General features: G+C 54.6%; 1 protein-coding gene across 1 annotated transcript in view; it reads left to right on the forward strand.

Moving 5' to 3' along the window:
* Nucleotides 1-22,049, forward strand: part of SREBF2 (sterol regulatory element binding transcription factor 2) — a 65,896-nt gene that overhangs the window by 41,782 nt on the left and 2,065 nt on the right. Inside the window, exons 9-18 of the mRNA XM_081822560.1 lie at nt 215-396; nt 2,768-3,044; nt 5,668-5,837; nt 10,975-11,143; nt 12,290-12,407; nt 13,250-13,359; nt 14,958-15,090; nt 17,504-17,672; nt 19,936-20,121; nt 21,804-21,915. Coding sequence (XP_081678686.1) covers nt 215-396; nt 2,768-3,044; nt 5,668-5,837; nt 10,975-11,143; nt 12,290-12,407; nt 13,250-13,359; nt 14,958-15,090; nt 17,504-17,672; nt 19,936-20,121; nt 21,804-21,915 — 1,626 coding nt within the window. The remainder of the gene's footprint in view (nt 1-214; nt 397-2,767; nt 3,045-5,667; nt 5,838-10,974; nt 11,144-12,289; nt 12,408-13,249; nt 13,360-14,957; nt 15,091-17,503; nt 17,673-19,935; nt 20,122-21,803; nt 21,916-22,049) is intronic.

Consider the following 22,049-nt stretch of genomic DNA (forward strand, 5'->3'; position numbering starts at 1 on the left):
CTATAGTGTGGATTAAGGTTATGTCTTATTCCTATCTAAAGCATTTAGACATTGTTATTAAATGAAGCAATCTTGTTATCCACGCTTCTTCTGAAAATGAGGTAGAAGGCTTCTAACCTGTCAGATGCTGGGGGTCAGTCAGGTGGTTTGCAGTCCCCTAGGGCTGCTCCCGGAGGCCATTCCCCATGGGCTCAGCTGAGACGTCCCTCTTTAGGTTCTGGGGGCTGGTTTGACTGGATGATGCCAACGCTCCTCTTATGGCTGATAAATGGTGTGATTGTCCTGAGCGTCTTTGTGAAGCTGCTGGTCCACGGTGAGCCGGTGATCCGGCCACATTCACGCTCCTCAGTCACCTTCTGGAGACACCGGAAGCAGGCAGACCTGGACCTTGCCAGGGTAAGTTCTGCAGCCGATAACTCAGCAACTTCTATTGAATACCCCAGTGTATAAAATCCTATGGTAGGTGCTTGTGGGCAGCAAGAGCCAGAAGGGACCCTGCCCCTGACGGTCACAGGGCAGCAGAGGACACCTATATGTAAATGAGTCCATGGACACGAGATAATCTGTAGTCTGTGTTATGACAGAGGAAGAGTAAAGTGCTACGGGAGTTGGGGCAGAAGGGACACGCTCTGGCCGAGGGAATCTGGGGCTTGAGCCAAGCAGTCAGGGGCAGGGAGGACCTTCCACGTGGAGAAGTCATGAATAGATGGGGTATTTGGGGACCAGCAGGTAGACAGGTACGTCTGGAGTGTAAGATACATTTGGGACAGATGAGGGCTAAAGCTGGTAATATATCTCGGGCCCAAATTGGAGAGGTCTTTGACTAGTAACTGATTTGGGGCTTTTTTCCCCAGTTCTCTGGAGAACCAGGAAGGTGTGGTTTTTTTTTTATTTTTTTTTATTTTTAAAGATTTTATTTATTTATTTGACAGAGAGAGACACAGCGAGAGAGGGAATACAAGTGAGGGAGCGGGAGAAGCAGGCTTCCCGCTGAGCAGGGAGCCCGATGTGGGGCTCGATCCCAGGACCCTGAGATCATGACCTGAGCCGAAGGCAGACGCTTAACGACTGAGCCACCCAGGCGCCCCAAGAACCAGGAAGGTTTTTGAACAGGAAAATTAGCTGAAAGTTTATAGGAAGGGTTCTGGGGCAACTCACAGCATTGAAGTAAGAGTTCAAGGTCACATCTCAGAGGAACAAGAGCCGGAACAGTCCTCAGCTGCACTAAACTATGGGCCGACTCCCCTCCTGCGGGCTGCAGTGCCCACCAGAGAGAATCTGATTGAGCAGCCTGGAGCTGTCAGCCATGCCGAGGGCTGTGGCTCATGGAATATAGATGTGGTTGTTGGGGACCTAGCCCTTGAAGGAGGACCATTCCCAGAAAAAAAGCATTCCAAGATGTATATCCTAGAGGCAGGTTCAGGTCTGTGTTTCATGGTTGTCATTTTGGCAGCTGCAGGAAGGATGGGTTAGGAGGGGGCACAGAAGCAAGTTAGGGGCACCTGGAATAGACCGGATGAGAGGTGGCAGGAACCTGGAATTGAAAGGAAAGACTGATTCAGGAAATATTTGAGATACAAAGTGGAATGGAAGTGATGTGACATTGACTCCAGGGTGGGCGAGGCTGGAGCTGTGGTGGCCTCTGTCTGAGCCATGTTGCTCGGAAGTACAGTGAGAGGGCCCTGGGAGTGAGAAGGGGCCAGGAGGCAGGGCTGAGGAGCATCGGGACCAGAGTGTGTTGGAAGCTGCGCAGCAGCCGGGAGAGGGGTGCTCCCCTTGTACCGATCCACTCCCTGTAATGATGCCGGAAGGAAATACAGCTGTGCCCACTGCAGGACATTCGGAGAAGGGAGAGGACAGATTCCTTCTGTTTGCCAGTAATGAGTGAAAGAGAGAGAGAAAGAGATCTTCAGTACAGGGCCATAGACTCTCCATCAGACCCTCTCAGGTTGGCAAAGAGTAGTTTATCGAGATCCTTGGTTATAGTAGTTTAGCCAGGTGTTTGTCTTTTTAAAACAGTGGCTCTCAGACTTTAGCAGGCAACAGAATCACCTGGAAGGCCCCAACCCCAGAGGTTCTGATTCAGCAGGTGGGGGGAGGGTGGGGCTAGAGAACCAAGAATTTGCATTTCTAACAAGATCCCAGGGGCTGATGCTGCTGGTCTCCGGGAACCACACTTTGAGAACCTAAAAGCCTAAAAGAGCACATGAGCCTAAAAGATCATCATTTAAATCCATTTTATCATCTTACATGTAAAACTACCGTGGGAAATTGTGAATAGTATTTGCTCAAAGATAGACCACAGTACAATCCCAATTTAGTAAAAAGGCGAGGAGAAAATACATGAAAATGTCAGCAATCATTCTTTCTGGGGGGTAAGGTTACAGGTGATTGCTTTTTACTTTTTCGTTGCTTTCTGAATTTTCCCAGATTCTTCAATGAGCATGTATTACTCTGATAATCTAGGGAGTGAAGGGAAAGTAAAAGTTTTTGTTAAAATGAAAAGGGGCGCCAGAGTGGCGCAGTCGATTGGGTGTCCTACTCCTGGTTTCGGCTCAGGTCATGGTCTCAGGGTCGTGGGATGGACCCTGCATCGAGCCCTGCCTCTCCGCCTTCAGCAGAGTCTGCTTAAGACTCTCACTCCCTCTGCCCCTATCCCCCTCTCTAAAATAAATAAGTAAATCATTAAAAAATTAAAAAATAAAGCAAAACTAAAAGGCCACAGCAAGGCAGTGGATATTACATCTGTGTACTTGCTGCTTTCTAGGGGGATTTTGCGGCGGCTGCGGCCAACCTCCAAACCTGCCTGTCGGTGTTGGGCCGGGCCCTGCCCACCTCCCGCCTGGACCTGGCCTGCAGCCTCTCCTGGAATGTGATCCGCTACAGCCTGCAGAAGCTGCGCCTGGTGCGTTGGCTGCTCAAGAAGGTCTTCCAGCGCCGGCGGGCCACCCCGGCCACCGCGGCAGGCTTTGAGGACGAAGCGAAGGCCAGCGCCCGGGACGCGGCCCTGGCCTATCACAGGCTGCACCAGCTGCACATCACAGGTGAGGGGTGGCCTCCACTGCCCGGCTGGCCTCCAGGTGCCCTGTGCCATCTCTCCACCCCGGCTTGGTTTGCCAGCTCTCTGCCCCGGCCGAAGCCCTTTTCACACTGCTCTCCTAGAATGGCTGGACAGACCTTCCATCCACATCCATGGCTGTAAACGTGGCTCATTACCACAGCTCATCAGTTTAAGGTGCACATGTTTTCACATTAGCCTCCGTATGCTTGTGCTGTGTCCTTTACACAGCGGATGGTGTGGTTGAGTTGGCACTGTTTTTTCCTTAGTGGTACTTAATAGTAAACTTAAAATTGATGTCATATCAGATTCAGTGAAATATCATTTATTTCATGCAACAAACTCCTGCCCTAATAACAGGCAGGCAGGTCAGCAAATGAATTATGATTTCGTGTGGTAGAGGTAGCAGAAGGCTTGGACTTCAGTTGCAGGGCAGGGTGTACTGTTGAGGAGGGTTTCAGGAAAGGCTTTCTGGGAAGTCTTGGCTTTGCGTGACAGGATGGGTAGAGTTGGCCAGCCGCGTGCAGGGGGGTGTGCCTTCCAGGCAGTGAGATGTTCCCAGGGAGGAGCCCCACCTGGGATGACTCTTGAGAAGATTTCAGTAGTCCTAGAGTCAACCGGGGGGGAGGGGGGTGACGGGAGCCGGACAGTGATGACACCATCAGATTCTGAAGTGAGCGGATTCGCTGTGATGGCAGGAAGAAGGTGGATGGGGAGAGGATTAAGGCTGGCGTCAGGGAGTCCAGATAGGAGCAAATGTAGCTGGAGACGAGAGGGGTAGGAGAACAGGTGGAGAGAGAGCAGAAGCTGGGATTGACAGGGCTTGGGGGCCCATGGGTCGTGAGGGTCAGGAAAGGAGCGGTGAGGATGGTTCCCCGGTTTCTTACTTGAGAGCTTGGGGGAATGGTGTTGCTGCCAACAAAGGTGAGGGAAACAGGCTGAAGAGCAGTTTTCCAGGGAGAAGGTGAGGAGTTTTGTTTGGGACGCTTGCCTGTAAGACCTGGAGGGAAATGGTGAGTGGCAGTGGACGTGCTGGATCCGCAGCCCAAGAAGGGGGCTTGGTCTTTGGCCTACAGTGAGGATGAAAGCTGAAGTTGCTGATGAGAGGCCTTTGGAAGGGGACCCTCCAGGGACCCAGAAAAACACCACATATTATGAGCAGGCCAAGGGCAGGAGTCCGGTGAATGCTGCCTGAGAGATTTGGTGTTGGGGGAGAGGGCCCGAGAAGGGAGGTTGCTGTGGGGCTATTCGATGAAGGTCAGAAAGCCAACAATGAGATGTGGTAATGGGAAGGTGATGTAAATGCCCTGGTGAAGGAGCTTCAGCTCAGAAATGGGGCCGTAGCAGGCCCCAGGCATGGAGTGAATGGAAGATGAGACCCGTGGGGCCAGCCATGGGGCTTTAACACCTGGGGTCATGGTAGAGTTCCGGCAGAGGGTCCCTGTCTGCAGACCCTGCTTCACTCTTCTCTGCCCTCTCAGTGTGCCCTCGGGGGATGGAACCAGCACCGTCCCAGGTCTCTCTGCTCAGGAGACTGCATCCTCCCAGCTGTCATGTTCTGGAGAATTCCAGCTGGGGTAGTTCACATCACTCATTCCCTCCACGTTTGCTGAGCACTCTGTGGGCCTGGCTTTATTCAAGGCACTGAGAGAACAGGTGACTAAAACCTGATCCCCTCATTGCCCTCCACCCTCCCTCCCCTGAAGACAGAAAGCCAGATGGTGTCTCCTGGAGGAGAGTGAGTGACACCTGATGCCCATGCAGAACAAAGTGTAGGGGCTGATAGAAAGATGGGGGAGGCAGGGTGGCCCCAGGGGAAGAATGTGGGGCTGATGAGGTCAGGAGGCCTGGCTTGGCCACCGCCTGGACCTTTGACATGGGGCCACCCCTGAAGTGCAGCCTCCCTTAGCAAAGCTGGCTTGCCCTGGCCCCTTCCTGGCCCTGTAGCGAGGACCAAAGTAGCAACAGTGTGAAAGCCTCACGGCCTTGATGGGTCCTTGTGCCCGCATGAGGGCACTTCGGCCCCTGACTTCAGGGTCACACCACATGACTGCAGCCCTCACACGGGAGCATGTAGGAAGCCTTCCTAGCTTTCCACCTGCTAACCCAAGACATGTCCAACGTCAGTGCCATTTTGTGTTACCCCTCAAAAAGGGGTGTGCTTAGATATTGTGCATTCTTTTACAATGAAAATAAATTCACATCAATTTTTTTCTTGTTGTTTTTCAATTTTTATTACCTCTCTCCATGTTGGGAGATGCAAGATGTTTCAGCAGAACACGGTTGTGTTTTGGAAAGTGTCACAGTGCCTACGTCGGAGTCCCATACAACGACCTGCAATCATAATTGCTCCCGTTTCCACAGCCCATGGGCCACATGTCAGGGACTTGACATGCATTTTCTCTCGTCCCCAACAACCTGTGAGGTAGAAAGGAACACACGGCTACTCGGTCACAGAGCCTTGCATCCCAGCCAGGACCATCTGATGACAGAGTTCAAGTACTTTTCTCCAGTCCTTGTGCTCTTGCTCTGATCACACTAGAGAAAACAGAAAAAAGCTCGGTTTGGAGGAATCTGTCAATGTCAGCGTCTGTTTCTGCCTGCCACAGGGAAGCTTCCTGCAGGATCTGCCTGTTCCGATGTACACATGGCTTTGTGCGCCGTGAACTTGGCCGAATGTGCAGAAGAGAAAATCCCACCGAGCACGTTGGTTGAGATCCATCTGACTGCTGCCATGGGGCTCAAGACTCGGTGTGGGGGCAAGCTAGGCTTCCTGGCGGTGAGTACCCTGCAGCTCCCTTCTGCGGACTTGCAGAAGCGCCCTTCCCTGACCAGGAGCTAAGATGCAAAAACGGGTGTGGGCCCTGCCTTTGGGGGCCGACTACCTAGACGGGTAGATATTCAGTCAGTGGGTCGTTTCACAAATATTGAGGCACTAAACAAAGTAGATCAAAAAAACAACAAAACCCGTCCTGGCCCTTATAAGCATAAGCAGGACATTTTGGTGCCTGAAGTAAGAAGATTGATTCAGTGATACAGTGACCCATATTCAAGGGGTTAAATATATGACTCTTCTGCTCTTCAAGTGGTCATAAAAATTTTTGAGATTTTCTGGTTGTGTCTCCTGGTGTTTTTATTCACACAAAAGGTAGCTATTGCTTATCTTCTATTACTCTCAGTCCAGAAATGGAAAACAGTGCACATCTTCGAGGAGCTCACGTCAGACCCGGGGCAGGAATGGCTATTATCAGGCGCCTGCATTGTGCCCGGCATGGGATCAGCCTTGGGAATTCACAGTCCTTGTTATCAACTAGTTCAGAGCATCTGCTGACCTCAGGCTTTCTCTTACTCCAGCAGAAAGAGACGTTTGATTCGATGCCCGCTTTGAGTAGGCTGCTGAATACATCAGCTGTGTTCAGCACAGAGTGATCACATCTCCATTTGTTGCCATATCTCAGCCGTGGCACTGATGAGCTGATGAAAAGGAACGTGCCCTGTGGCGACACTGATGTTTCCTAAAGTGTGTCACCCCAGTCTAGGTGACAGAGGGCACGGGAAAACCCAGTGTATTTTCTGTGTCTCGCCCCTATTTCAGTGACCTTAGATAAGACATTTATTCAGCAAATGTTACCGAGTCCCTGCTCTGGACCAGGCATTCCCTGGAGTGGAAATGCAATGGTGTGCAGAATATTCGCCCTGTCCTCAGGGAGCACACAGTCTGGCAGGGAATCCAGAGGAGGAACAGGCCTTAATGGCAGTGGGTGAGTGCAAGGCTGGGGCTCATTCGGCTGCCCAGAGAGCATACTGCTCTTGACCCAGTCTTAGAGGAAGGCAAGGTGGCATTTCTGGGCAAGGCCCATCGAGGCTGAGAGCAGGATGCATAGGCTGGGCCACTTCCCTATCCCATTTGTTTGTCCTGGTGCTCTGGGCCGATGTCATACACTTGTAACTTCTCTGCCCCCAAAAAGTGTTTTGGAGACATTAATTTTATCGAAATACAATGCACACAGAAAAATGTGTACCTTTTAATTTACAGCTTGTTGAATTTTCACAAAGTGAACCCACCCATGTAACAGCAACTGCCCAGATCAAGAAGTAGGACTTGCAGGGCCCCTGGCCAGTTTGGTCGGTGGAAGATGTGACTCTTGATCTCGGGGATGTGAGTTCGAGCCCCACAGTGGGTATGGAGATACTTAAAAATAAAATATTTTAAAAAGGAAGAAGTAGAACTTCCCTTCACCCCCAGCAGCTTTTGCAGGCTTTCAAACTCACACTGCCCCCTACAGAGATAACCATTATTCTGAATTCTGGCACCATAATTTAATCTGCTTCTTATTTGTTATTCTGTAAACTTTTTATTGAAGTATAATATGCATGTAGAAAAGTACACAAATCATAAATAACAGTTGAGTGAATACACTCACACAGCCAGCAGACGGATCAAGAACAAAACATGACCAGGACCCCAGAAGCATTCCTTGGGCCTCCTTGCAGTCAGCAAATCCCCCTTCTCCCACGGCCTCCAGCCAGAGTAACCACCATCCTGATCACCTCAGCTGTTGCTTCCCGTATTTGCAGTTACGGTGCTGCAGACAGGGTCATCTCACGCTCTCCTCACCCACTTGTACAAGTTTCTCCTGAGGCGAACTCTCTAGAAGTGCTGATGCTCGCTCAGAGGGCATCAATACCTGGAACCAGTGGGGTCGCCATATTTGCATTTTCAGTAAGGTTGGGCCGAGGAGAGGAACTGATTTCTAGGAAAGTAACCGCCCCTTTCCTCTGTTGGCTTCTCTTGAGAGGGGCCAGACTAAGAGACCCAGACGGTACTTTCCTAAAGAGGAAGCAGCTTTGAATCCAGTCGAATATATTTAGCTAGCAAATGAATCAGGCTTTGAGGGCAAACAGAGGGCTGGCCTCTGTGAAAATGCTTTAGACCAGAGGTTCCCAGTCTTTCTCAGTTCATGGCACCCTTTGTGTCTCAGTAATTTTTTCATGGTTGCCCTGGGCTAACAGAAACACCTAACAGTTCGGTTTATTAATTAGTTAGGTACAGACATCTTAATACACATTTATGTCTTAACAATTTAGTAGCCGTTAAAGAAATATACACAAAATTGAAAGAAGAAATAGTATTTTTTTTTCTTGATTATTACCGACTACTGAGGTCCACGTGCCTGTTGGGTGTTGCATACCTTCTCAAACTTTGAAATCAGAGTAACACCACCAACTTCTGATTTTCAGACAGCGCTTGCGTTTTATTCCAATAGCCTCTAAAAACTCAGCTTTATGAAGATATGACATCTTCCAGAGGAAGGTCGTGCAGTCTCACATCGAGACTTCAAACTACCACCATTTAGTAGTTTACATGGTGTCTGACTCATGTTGGGCATGGCTGTATTTACCTCAGAAATGTGAAATATCCCGTGGTGCCCCTGCAGTTTCCTTGTGGTGCTTTGGGGTGCCTTGGCACACAGTTTGAGAACCATCTGGTAAGCCTGGTGTGGGAGGGCACAATGTAGAATTGGGACTCGCTAGGGACTGCAGGGTGGCTCCCAGGATCTAAGCAGTTCTGAGTCTCCTGCCACAGCTGCTCCATTTGGCAGTTAGCAGATGAGTTAGAGGGGAGGGGGCTCCCATGCTGGAGCTTGGGTGGATTCTGGTGTCTGTAAAATTTAGGAAAATTATCATAGGATGATAATGCCAAGAAAATTAAAAGAGCAACAGAAGTTACTCTTTCAGTTTGCCTTCTAGAAATTATACTGTGGATGATTATACCCCAGGATTTATATGTCTTATTAATTCAAACCACTAAACTCCAGCTCACGCACACACACACTGAGATGTCTTAGAACTGAGGTTTTTCTTCAGAATTAAGCTTAAAAATGTATTTTAACTTAATGATTTTCTAGATCATTCTTTGGGTTCCCCTTGCAAAACCACCTAACCAGGCTTTGTTTCTGCTTTTCTTTTCTTTTTTTTTAAGATTTTATTTATTTATTTGACAGAGAAAGAGCCACAGTGAGAGAGGGAACACAAGCAGGGGGAGTGGGAGAGGGAGAAGCAGGCTCCTGGCTGAGCAGGGAGCCCGATGCGGGGCTCGATCCCAGGACCCTGGGGTCATGACCTGAGCCGAAGGCAGATGCCCAACGACTGAGCCACCCAGGCAGGCGCCCCTGTTTCTGCTTTTCTTGGTGACGTTTGGGCCTTCCTGAGGGACCAGTTGTTTTCAGTTTCCCCTGGAGCAGCACGGTGCTCCCTTCCTGATCAGTAACCGTGAGAAGGTTCTCTGACCTCAGAGGCCCTGGGATGGCCACCACCCCACCCCCAGCCTCTTGTCCCATTCAGGCTCCTCACTGCAGTTACAAGCTCAGATTCAGCAAGCACTTTGTTGAGGGTCAGGAGAAGGTCATGGGATTCCTCTGCATTTGTTCTCCAGTGTCCTGTCTCAAATACAGCGGTCAGCAGAGAGGAGGGAAGGTCCTTAGTGCTGCTGGTCCCGTGATGAGAGACTTCGGGGAAGTGCTGTGACAGTATTAGAGATTCTGTAGAGCAGTTGGGCCAGGTCATTTTCTCAGATTCAGGCAGCACTCTCCATATCTCCACCGCCCCCATGAGAGTCCATCATCTTAGTCTGTGTTCCCTGAGTGGCACTTTGGCCGTGCTATTTCTGACCCTGGCATTCAAGTCTTCTGAAGCCGTTATATTAGCTGATGGCTACTTAGAGCCCAGTAAAGGTCAGAACCGTCAGACTGAACCAGACAAGGAGGCACTGCCCTCATTGTGGAGGCAAGGGCGGAAGTGTGAAGGTTGAAGTCTGCGAGCCTGTCCCAGTGGCCCCTCTGGATTTTCTGAGCACTGGGTCTTGTGCTTCTACCTCCCTCCCTCCCATCCTTCTCGGCTCAGCTCCTCAATTCAGATTGTCTGCACTGGGTGTATGGGTTGGAAATCATGGATTTTAGAGTAAAAATATCCTCACTCCATAAATGACAGAATTTCTGAAAACTTGGATAGAGGGCATGCCTGCAGTTCTTCTTCCTGGAGGCCTGGAGTGATGTTACCCTGCAGGCAGAGGAGGGGCTTGGGAGATTAGGGCACTGGCTTCGAAGGGCCCAGCAAAGAGGCTCTGAGTCTCTCTTGGTCTTCCCTCACAGGCTGGTGTTCACGTCAGGGGATCATCTAGGGATGGTGCGGAAGTCTCTTCAGGGGGCTAGATAAAGCCCTTGTAAGGCTTTCCCCCCAGCTTTGGGGGGAAAGACATCAGCCATACACACGCATGCCTGCCTGGGTCCTTGGACGAACTGTTGGCTACGCCATCACTCCAGTGCTTTCCTGAGTGAGGGTGATACAAATAATAGTTCCTAGCCACTTGCTTTGTGCTTCTCTATACTCTTAATACTCATAGCTAAAAGAGATGAAAAATTAGTCAAAGCAGAACACTCTTTTGTCTCAAAATATTCTAAAGGATAAGTAATTAAAATGACAGATAAGGAAAAGTCCCAGGATCCCAGGGGCCACCTGGCTTGGACACGGAGGCCCTCACAGGGCTGAGGGTGGACATGCAGCTGCGGAGCCTCCGTGACCTCTCCTCCACGAACCGCCCCTCGTCACCTCTGCAGGTTCCATGCCAGCAGGGCCAGAGGGAGATTCCAGGAGGGTTAGGCCTACCGAGCAGGGCAGGGTGCAGCGGGGCCCCTGTTGGAGGTGGTACCTGGTCACCAAGTCCAGCCGGCTCCCCCAGAGCCACTTGCCCTGGTTTCAGCGGTGGAGTTTACTTCCACGGACGTGAGGGGCCCGGCCCTCCTGTTGGTCTTGTCCCAGCCTGTCTCCACCGTGGCGGTGCTTTCTGATAGCCCCACAGTGGCTGCAGCCAGCATTCTGCCACCGTGGAATTACCCCTGGTCCTTGTCCTTCCACAGAGCTACTTCCTCAGTAGAGCCCAGAGCCTGTGTGGCCCTGAGCGCAGCGCGGTCCCCGACTCACTGCGTTGGCTGTGCCACCCCCTGGGCCAGAAGTTTTTCATGGAGCGGAGCTGGTCGGTGAAGTCGGCTGCCAAGGAGAGTCTCTATTGTGCTCAGAGGAACCCAGGTGAGAATTTTGCCGCCACTGGGGGTTGGAGAAAACCACGAGAACCCCCAGGACTTCAGGGGGACTGTGCTCCAAACACATGGGGACTCGGTCTTGTTCTCACCCTTATTCTGGGTGCTTTGGAGACACAGAGGATGAGTGGAGTTGCTGTTCGCTGGTCCCACTGGAAAGCAGAGAACAGTAGGCGACAGGCAGTCATCAAGTGCTCAGAGTGGTGACGGGGACAGGACTCCAGGCAGCAGGGGGGATGCTGACTTGCTGTCCCTGCTGTTTGACAGTGATCTGAGGCGACCCGCCCCACTCTCAAACATGAGCGGCCGGTGGCTCTGCTCCCGGCGCGCTCTCCCCTCTCTAAGGTGCGCGCCTGGGGAGAGTGAGGCGTGTTGTGCAGGAATGGCCGGGGCGTGAGCTTCCGCTGTCCTTTTTTTCAAAAATATCACTTACGGCTCAGTATAAGAATGGTGCACGACACCAAAAAGAAAGGATACAAGTGAAAGCCTCCTAAATCTCAGCTCCATCCCCGCGGTCTGCTTTGTCTACACTGCAGACTTCCACAGGCTTTCTCACCTCATGCAGGCTCTGTTTCTAGGCCTTGTTGCCCAGAATGTGTTCCTAAGTGTCCCTGTCAGATGGTGGCCCCCATGTCTGCACATGGGACGGGAGGGAAGGGGCCGTTGCCACCCTGCTTTGGGCCTGCCAGTTGGGAACTTGGCCGTGACAGCTGTTGCAAGCATTACAAGGCCACTTGTTTAATCAGCGCAGCCAGACCATCGCTGGCCACAAACGCCTGGAAAACAGGAGCAGGTCTTCCATGTCATGTCAAGGCAGCAGCCACCACTTTGTTCTCCTCGGCTGACTATCCACCTTCCCACGTTCTGTTTACTGATAAGGCTTGCAACCCCAACCTTGAATGGAGGTACTGAGTACTGTGCCAGGAGACACAGCACCGCTCCCCCACATCTCCCCCCACCTTCCAGCTATCGAGCAGGGTGCTTCTGGACTTTGGTGGAAAAGGGGGTTTGATCCCCATTCAGAGAGGAGAGCTGTTTCTCAGGTTCCTCTCCCCACCCTCTGTTTTCTCTGCAAAGACAAAATGGGCTCATGAGAAGACCATCTGACCCTTCTGGCCTTTCCCCTCTTCTTCAGCTGACCCCATTGCCCAGGTCCACCAGGCCTTCTGCAAGAACCTGCTGGAGCGAGCTGTGGAGTCACTGGTGAAGCCTCAGGCCAAGAAGAAGGCTGGAGACCAGGATGAAGAGAGCTGGTAATGTCCCCAGGATGGGCCCCTGCTTCCGGCATCTGCGAGGCCCACACACCGGGCAGGAAGCAAGCCCTAGTGTAGGGTCTGCGGGGAAACCAAATGATTCCTTGGTGTTTATTTCTCAAAGCTGGCAGCCACACGAGAGTCCCGTGGGAGCTCTGACCTGACCTCTTCACTTTAGCCCCAGACCGAGGCTGCTGCCTTCCCCATCCCTTCACCAAGTGGAGGCAGTTCTTAGAACAGATCAGAGATCTCACTGGGTTGCTTCGCTTTTTGGGGTGTGGAGGGGGTGAGGCCTGCCAAGGACAGAGGAATGGAATGTGGTGGGCTGAGCAGAAGGCAGACATCTGGGGGACCCAGACCTTTATACAGTGTGCCAGGCAATTTCTTATTCTTACAGAGCAGTGGAGCATAGTCTTTCCTCCTCAGAGTGAGACGTGCGGGGCAGACAGGTGCCAAAGTCATGGTCCTACAAAGCCCAGGTCCCGACTGGAGTGCACCTGAACAGGGAAGGGAGGCCAGTTCTGCCCCGTGACATCGGCAGACGGGTGGGAGGAGAGGACATTTGAACTAGGCCTTGAGGGGAAGAGTCAGGTTTTGCTGGACAAGGGATGAAAGAGAAGGGCTGGCGCTTCAGGAGCAGCCCAGGGACACGTGAAGAAAGAAGGTCTGTGGAGACTGGGAACAGCGTTGGGGGCCGGGCTCAGGGTGCGTCTGGCGTGATGCAGGGGAAGGGACCAAAATGGCCATTGGGTCTTAAACTGGAGCATCGAAGCCAGGCATGAGGGGGGACCTTCTGTACGTTCTGATTGATAATACAGTGGGACCGTTTCTTTTCTTTCTAGTGAGTTCTCTAATGCTCTGGAGTACCTGAAATTACTTAATTCTTTTGTGGACTCTGTGGGGATTGTGACCCCACCCTTCTCCAGCAGCTCCGTGCTCAAGTCAGCCCTTGGTAAGCATTCTGCAGGGTGGCTCTGCGGGCCTCATGTTGCTTAATTCACTCCTTCACAGCCCGTTTGTCCTAGGGGGTCCGGGGCAGTTATGAGTGTGCACTTGGGAATCTTCTCTGGATCTGAGGTGTGTATCTGTGGCCTGCACGTAGCCCCAGCCCATAGGTACCCCCTGGTGGGTGGCATTCGGGGACAGGAAATCATGATTCTCCTAGAAGTGGGACGAGGAGCAGTGAATCTCTTTCCTGGGCCTTGGCCGAGTGAGGCAGGAACCTTCCCAAGCACCCAGACTGGGCAGCAAGTGGTCCAGACACCGGGGGCTGGTGGTGGCTCACTCTCAGATGCACAGTGGCCCCCAAGGCTGCTTTTGGGTCTGACACTCTCTGCTGAAGAGGCTTTTTCATCCGGTTATCTGTACTGCTCTGCAGCTCCCCATCGGCTGAGCCAGTGCAGCCTGCTGACCAGGACATTGGCCCCAGGACAGTCTTTGCTTCTGTCCCTAGATGGCCAGCAGGATGATGGTATAGCAGCTCTTTCTGGGGCTGCTGGGACAGGGGGGCTGTCAGGCTCCCTTCTGGCCATTCTCCCCGGGGAGGAAAAGATTCCAGAAAAGCAGCCACCCCTGACCTCTGACCCTGTGGACTGTCTTGGGAAAAGCACAGGCTCTTCCGCCTTTTATCTTACATTTCCGCCCCCCACCCCTGGCATGGCAAGACCGCTAGCACCATCATTCTGCAGCTGAGAAAACTGAGCCTCTGAGAGGGAAAGACAGACTCTAACAAGAGCCTCTTACTGCAAACACTTGGGAAGCCCCATTTTTCATGACTGCTGGAGATTCAGGTTGTTTCCAGCATTTTACCTAAAAATTACACTAAAGGGGCCCCTGGGAGGCACAGTCGGTTGAGTGTCCAACTCTTGATTTTGGCTCAGGTCATGATTTCAGGGTGGTGAGATCGCTCAGCGGGGAGCCTGCTTAAGATTCTCTCCCTCTGCCCCTCCTCCCTGCTCATGTGCATGCGTGTGCGCGCATTCTCTTGCACTCTCTCTCAAATAAATAAATCTTTTTTTTTTTTAATTTTATTTATTTATTTGAGAGAGAGAGAATGAGAGACAGAGAGCACGAGAGGGAAGAGGGCAGAGGGAGAAGCAGACCCCCCGCTGAGCAGGGAGCCCGATGCGGGACTCGATCCCGGGACTCCAGGATCATGACCTGAGCCGAAGGCAGTCGCTTAACCAACTGAGCCACCCAGGCGCCTCAAATAAATCTTTTTTTAAAAGTTACACTACAGTGAACATCTTTGTTATTCTTTTTTTTCTCTGTTTAGGCCAATTTTTTGACGATAGGTTGCCCAAAATGGGATTACTAGATTAATAGGAGTGAGCATCTTTAAGGCTCTTGATACAGGTTGCCAAACACTTTCCAGAAGATAGTGCTGGCTCATGTCCCACCAGAATTGTATGAGGGGGCAACCCAAAGGTCCCCAGCCCATCTGCAGAAGGTAATGATGGCTCGTGCACAGAGGAACTGGGCGCACGCAGCCGGGCTGAGCGCTGTCAATCTGCGGGTGCTGGAGTCGTGTTTCGTACTGTTCCCTTCTAGGTCCAGATGTCATCTGTCGGTGGTGGACATCCGCCATCACTGTGGCCATCAGCTGGCTCCAGGGAGACGATGCAGCTGTACGCGCTCATTTTACTGAAGTAGAGCGTGTCCCCAAAGCCCTGGAAGTGACAGAGTGCGTAAGCCCCCTTGACCACTTACCTCCGGGGGGCGGGGGGGGAATCCCAGAGGCCAGGCGTGCCAGGCTCCCTTCTCCATGTTAGCAGGAGCGAGCAGGTCTGAGTGGTCACTGGGGTGAAAGGTCAGGCAGCCTGGGGACTACATGGTAGATGGAGAGAGAAAGCGAGAGGGAGGAGGAGGGTAGCACGGAGAAACGGAGCTTGGCGAGGACCCCGTCTGTGCGTCTGTTGTCCCAGCAGCTGTCACTGCTAGTTCCGGGGCCTCCTCCCCCATCCCCCACGGAACCCCAGGCTGGAGGGAGAGCAGTGTGGCTGCTGGTGTCTTCGGAGGCTCCTGGAGAAGCCAGGCAGTGTGGTGATGGCTCACGGCCAGCTCAGACCTTGGGAGGGCCCGAGGACCTTCTCTCGTGGGCCAGCATGGTCTCCAGTTTTCTTCCAGCTGCCTTTTAGCCCCCCATCAGCCCTGTCACTAAAAGGGCCTTGGGCCTGTAGCACGAGGCCTAACCAGAGAACTTTTGACCTTCCTCTTGGGGGACTCACGCCTGCCTCTTGGGAGTATTTGGCCCATAGTGACACTCCACCCTGCCTGCTGACACGGGCTGTTTCTGCCTGAGCGTCCCTAACATCTTCTGCAACTCCAGAGAAGTAGTAGAATGCTCCAAGACAGAAAAGCCCCACCAGGTCCGGTCCTCAGAGCCAAGGCTGAAACATTTCCTATCAAGCAGAGCATTAACCAGGAGAGCAGAAAGGAGCTGAGAAAAGTAGGTCTAGGCAGGTTCTCTGAGGTAGGTCTGACACCCCAGTTTCATTTAAGTAACCTGTTTTTTAAGCACCCTGACCAGTCAGCACCCACCTTGCACTCCACCCTGTGTGTGCTGTCTCCCAGCCAGTGTGCCTGAGGACATGGCAGGTCAGTCGTCCAGAATCCCCTCGTGTAAGCAGCGGAGCCCTGGCATCCGCTAAGACCCTCAGCAGACGTTCCTCCCCCTGAATTCAGTCCCTCTGGGGTCCCTTTGCTCTTTAGGGATAACGATGCCGTGGGACCCCTCTCCCATCCCCAGCCTCCCCAGGCCTCTCCCCGATCTGCTGTATGAGAAGAAGCTCCGTTTCTCTAGGGAGTTGAACACCCAGCTTCTGAGGGAATGGCCCCTCAGAGAGCAGGTGCAAATAATGGAGTCAGTACTTCATGCCACCATAGGTGGCAGCAGGGATTGTGGCCACTTAACAGAAGAGGAAACTGAGGCACAGGTAGATTGTTTGAATGTCAGGTGGCTCTTTAGTGGCAGTCCTGCTGGTTGAGCCTGGGTCTCTGATCCTTTCCTCTCCATCACATGCCCTTTCCCCAGGTCTCCCACACCCCTTCCTGGCTCCATGGTTTATTGAGTGGATGCTTAACTGAGGCCCTCTTGGTGGCAGCTGCGTTCTGAGAGGCCCCAGTGCACACGAGAGCTGGTCGCAGCCCCGAGCGGATCGCTAGTGGCCGGGCCTGTGCGGGCACTTGTCCTGTGGGCAGCTGGTGCGATTGCCTTCACCAGGCCAGTCGTGGCTTCTGTGAGGCAGCCAGCGCGCCTCTTCACGGGGAGGGGTTCTGGGCCAGTGGGAGGGAGGCCCGGCAACCACAGGTCGGTGTCAGGGGGACCAGAGGTAGGTACAAAGGGCCTGGCCCAGGGGGCAGGACAGGAGAAGGCAGCCCAGGGGGCACAGCAGATGGACTAAGCCTCAGGAGGCAAGTTGGTGAGAGGGGGCACTGCCCTGTGACCCCGTCCTCAGAGGCGCAGAAGTGGGAAAGGAAAAGGAGATGAGCTTCGGGGGCCTGCGTCCTGGAGCAGCCGGAAACAGATTGGGGATGGGGGCCGTGGCTCGGCTGCGAAGGGCCTGCCCTCCCTCTGCTCCCCTTGTTTCCTTCCCTCCAGCCACGCCGGCCCCTGGATATTCTCCATGCATCAGGGAGGACTCAGGGCCTTTGCACTTGTTGCTCCTCTGCCTGGAATCCTCCCTAGCCACACGGCTCACTCCTGTCTCCTCAGGTCTCTCTTTTCCAGAGAGGACATCCTTGACCACCATGCCTCATAAGATGCCACCTTCTTCCTCTGCTTGACTTTCTTTCATGGCGCGTACATCTCAGTGTTCAGTGCGTGTTCTCTCTGACTCCTGCACTAGAAAGTGGGCGCCCGCAGGCAGGGAGTTGGGTTGTTGGCTGCTGCATCGCCAGGCCTGGGGCTCTGCCACCACTCCCTGAATGAAGGAGCTGCTGCGGGGGGAGCCCCACCCTCATTCAGGGCTGGCACTTCGGATCTGGAGCGATTATGGCGGCATTTGAGTGGACAGACCCACATGTCACCAGCTCAGGCCCCTCTTGCTGCCCAGGTGACACTCGCTGACCTCTTGCCTCTCCCCCCCACTGCCCAGGAGCCCCCTGGTGAAGGCCGTCTTCCACACCTGCAGAGCTATGCACACCTCACTCTCTGGGAAGGCGGACGGGCAGCAGAGTGCCTTCTGCCACTGTGAGAGGGCCAGCGGCCACCTCTGGAGCAGCCTCAACGTGAGCGGGGCCACCTGCGACCTCACCCTCAACCACGTGAGTGCGAGCTTGCCTGGCGCCTCGGGGAGGAGCTCAGCTGTGGTGGGGGAGAACACTCCGACCCACCTGGAGCTTACCCGGCCGTGGGGCTGTCCAGAAGGCAAACCAGGCCAGCGGTTCTGGCCCAGTTGGGGTCCCTTTTAGTCCTTCGGGCAAGTATGTTTCCACCTGCACTTTTGCTGGGTTCCCTGAGTCCCGGATCCTGCTGGCCAGGGCTCTGCGTTTGCTCCAGGCAGCTTGCACAACTTCCCCCGGTCGCTGCAGGCCAGCCTTCGACTGGGCGCCTGCACGCTCCCGCACACGCCCCGGGCGCCTCCGGGGCCAGATGCACGCGTCCTTGCGGGCAGCTGCGGTGCATTGTAGTTGCATTGCATGTTCTGGTCGTACCCATGCAATGTTTCCACAGTGCATCACAGAGGCCTGCCTGGCCCTCGAGACTCTCCCTCCCCAGGCCTTGTTCGAGGGCACTGCGGTCACTGTTGGATCCCAAGGCCTGGCCGTCCCGGCGGAGGGGAGGGCAGGAGTGCCCACAACTAAAAGCTCACTCAGGAGCATGGTTTCCCTCCACAAAGGGAGGGACGAGCTGTGACCTCGAGGGTTAGACTCTGAGACCTTCACTGAGGTTTGGTCCCCAGTGGCTAGCGGGGCACTTCTGGCTAAGAGGTGCTCAGGGGCCTCAGATCCTGGGGTGAGCCCAAAAAGCGTGCCAGCCCTACAGGACAAGCCATGTGCAGGGAGGGCCCAAGAGTAAAGGCCCGTGGAGGAGCCCCCTCTCACTTGGTGCCTCTCCACTGCTGGTCTCCTGTAGAGTTTGTCTTCGTGAGAGAACCAAAGAGTCTCAGCTGAGTTTGGGGAACGTGAGAGAGGCCGCGGCACCCTTAGGGCATTTTCTTTTTTTTTTTTTTTTTTAAAGATTTTATTTATTTATTTGAGAGAGAGAGCACATGAGAGGGGGGAGGGTCAGAGGGAGAAGCAGACTCTCTGCCGAGCAGGGAGCCCGATGCGGGACTCGATCCAGGGACTCCAGGATCATGACCTGAGCCGAAGGCAGTCGCTCAACCAACTGAGCCACCCAGTCGCCCAACCCTTAGGGCATTTTCTATGGGAAAATGGGCCGAGAAGAAGGAGACCCCATGGAGCCAGGCGTCTCTCAAAGGACATAATCCAGCCCCAGGCTGCTACCCCCATCCACAGGTGCTCCCTATAACGCTCACCTCTTAGAAGTGTCAGGTTTTGTTTGAAGAGGAAGGCCTCATCCGTGTCCCCCCGAGGCTATCATCAGCCAGAAAACACAGTGGCAAAGGGACAGGACACTGGGCAGGCACGAGGCAGGGTCCAGGTTGGGTCCAGTGCCCTGGCGAAGGGGCAAGAAGGGGAATATCCTCAGGAAGCCCATCTGAACTGGAGGGCCACGTGTGATCCCTCTCAAAAAGGACTGGGCTGCCTCCTTGCCCTCACTGCTCCCTGGTGCTGACGGGAGCCAGGCAGGCGGCCCAGCCTCGTGGGCCCCCACACGTGCGGCGTCCAGGCTTGCAGCGGCTGGCATTGACTGCTTCCCAAGGCCGGGCGCGGGACACACACACAGTGCTCTCATGTACCACAACAGCCTTGTGGTGCCCTTTTCATGGATGAGGAGACTGAGGCTGGGAGGTTTAGTCGTGTGCTGGTCAGTGGCAAAACCACAATTGATTTAGGTCTGTGGGGCTAAACCAAGCATTCAACTGCTCCGTGGTTCCACCTGCTTTCACTCCTGTTTCCCCAACCCTAGGGACTACTCGGGCCGAGCCTTGGCTGCCTTCTCTTGACATGAGCCTCTCCTTCTCCTCCCCCATCTCCTGGCTATGCTTCCATTTCAGGCCCTTCGATCCTACTTGAGGGGCAGGGCCGTGGCGCCTTTTGGGTATCTCGGCCTCCAGGCCAGCCGCGGGGGTGCTCCTGTGAGGTGGGAGGAACCTCTGCCTTCTGTCAGAGCCCTGACACAAGCTGTGCCCCTCTCTGGGCCTCACTTCCTCCCCCACAGAATGGGAAGAACAGATCTCCCACCTGCGGCCACGGAAAGGACCAGATGCCGTGAGCCCGAGTTCACCCTTGAGCTGTTCTCTTGCTCCCTGTGGTGTGTCTCCCAGGCTGCTGCCCCTCTGGGACTCTCCACTCCTCCTGGCGCTGCTGAATGTCGGGCTGGGGAGCACCTGAGAGTTGCAGGGATCCCTGTCCCAGCAATAGGCCAGTCACCTGTCTCCTCCCTCGTGGCTCTCGACAGGTGGTCCAGCTGCTGACCTGTGACCTGCTACTGTCGCTGAGGACAGCACTCTGGCAGAAGCAGGCGGGAGCCAGCCAGGCCCTGGGCGAGCCGTACCACGCATCAGGTGCTGAACTGGCCGGCTTCCAGCGGGACCTGGGCAGCCTGCGCCGGCTGGCACACAGCTTCCGCCCAGCGTACCGCAAGGTGAGGCCCGGCCGGCAAGGAAGGGCGGGGTGGGGGGCGGGCCCTGGAACCCAGTGGGGCGCCAGTGTGGGGTTGCAGAGTCGGTCCTCTGAGGTCTGCCAGCTAGTCTGTCCAGCGCTGGGCCGGGGGCTGGGTCTCCCCTTCTTTTTTTTTTTTTTTAGGATTTTATTTATTTGAGAGAGAGAATGAGAGAGAGAGTACATGAGGGTGGGGAGGGTCAGAGGGAGAAGCAGACTCCCCGCTGAGCAGGGAGCCCAATGCGGGACTCGATCCTGGGACTCCAGGATCATGACCTGAGCCGAAGGCAGTCGCTTTAACCAACTGAGCCACCCAGGCGCCCCTGGGTCTCCCCTTCTGCATGTGTTAGTGGGGTACCTGCTGTGTGCCCGGGGCTGGGGCGTGGCAGCGAGCAGGCCGCGTGGCCCATAGGCAGGGTGCCCCTCACCTGCGCACGGAGTGCCCCTCACCTGCGGAACCTGTGGAGCGCGAGGGTGGCAGGAGCTCTGGCCCTGGGATGGCTGGGAAGGGCACGGAGAGAGCTCTGCTCTGGTTTTTCTAACTGGTGTGAGAGTCACAGAATCTCCCTAGAACTTCATTTCATTCCTTTTCTGAGCCGCTGGGGGCTTTGGTTCTGCTGCCTGACTGCCCGTCACATCCCCGTGGTGACGGCCACAGGATCTGAGAAGTCCCTGAGGGCAGTTGTATAATTGGGCTTATTGGACCCAAATAATTTCCTTGTTTTATTTTTATTGCTAATTAGAGTAATGTACTCACCATGGTTTTGCCTGAATTACTTTCGAAAATCTCAAGTGAGAAGGGCAGAAGTGTCAGTGAGGGTGGGGGAAGGGCACAAAAAAAGCAAGGCTGCCTGCTCCTTGGGCCCTCACAGGGTCACACTGTGGCTCCCGTGTGCAGTGAGCCAGGACAGACAGTGGACAAAACACATAATCACCGGGGACCCACCCTCCGCTGGGGAAAAGAGGAGTGTGCCCTAGGGTTCGGGGCCCTGTGGTCTGTTCGGGGCACAGTTGGCATCAAAGGCCTTCTCCTGAGACACCATTTCCATCCTGCTTGCCCGCTGCTGACACTCTTTAGTGCTCCCCCCGTAGCCTTCCCGCAGATGGAGATACGAAGGTATAAAGGAGCCTTGAGATTTTAAGGAATCCTAGATCTAGGCCTGGCCTCCCATTCCCCAGTGACTCGTATTTACAGAAGAGCTGCACTTTCACCTGGAAACCTTCTGGCCTCGCTTTCTGAAGCAACTGAAGGAAACAGGACCAAGCCTCCCTGGTGCCCGCCCAGCTAGCCCCCCTCCTGCTGCCCCTACCTCACCTCGGCCGGGTCTCAAGCTGGAGGCAGCCCCCCAGGACTTGAGGCTGCACCCAGGCCTCTTGTCTTCCAACCCAGGGGGCGTGTCCGTGCTCTCTCTCTGTCCAGGAGAGGGGAGCAGTCCTCTTCGTCTTTCTTGGCTCAGGCTCATGGCTGCCCCCCCCCAGCCTGCCTGTGCCGTGCTCCCCGCTCCTGGCTGGGACTGGAAGGCCCGGTGAGCACAGAGGTTGCTTCCCCGGGGAGAGCAGGGCAGGGTCGTGTGGGCGGAAGGGCTGCCGTCGGGGCGGCCACTGAGGTGCCGGGAGAGGCACCTGCTGGGGTCCGAACGGCCGTGTCCCCCCGCGCCTCCCCAGGTGTTCCTGCACGAAGCCACCGTGCGCCTGATGGCGGGAGCCAGCCCCACCCGCACCCACCAGCTGCTGGAGCACAGTCTGCGCCGGCGTGCTGCGCAGAGCACCAAGCACGGTGAGCCGGCCGGCGCCCCGGCTCTGGGCCTGCTGGGGCCCCTGCCTGAGCCCCAGCGGGTAGCCCCACCTGCAGTGTTCTCGGGGGGCGTGCAAGAACAGGGTCAGCCCGACGCTTGGTTTTGCAGGGGCTGC

This window comes from Leptonychotes weddellii, chromosome 5, assembly GCF_054177405.1.
Source record: "Leptonychotes weddellii isolate Sample4059 chromosome 5, ASM5417740v2, whole genome shotgun sequence".
Lineage (NCBI taxonomy): Eukaryota > Metazoa > Chordata > Mammalia > Carnivora > Phocidae > Leptonychotes > Leptonychotes weddellii.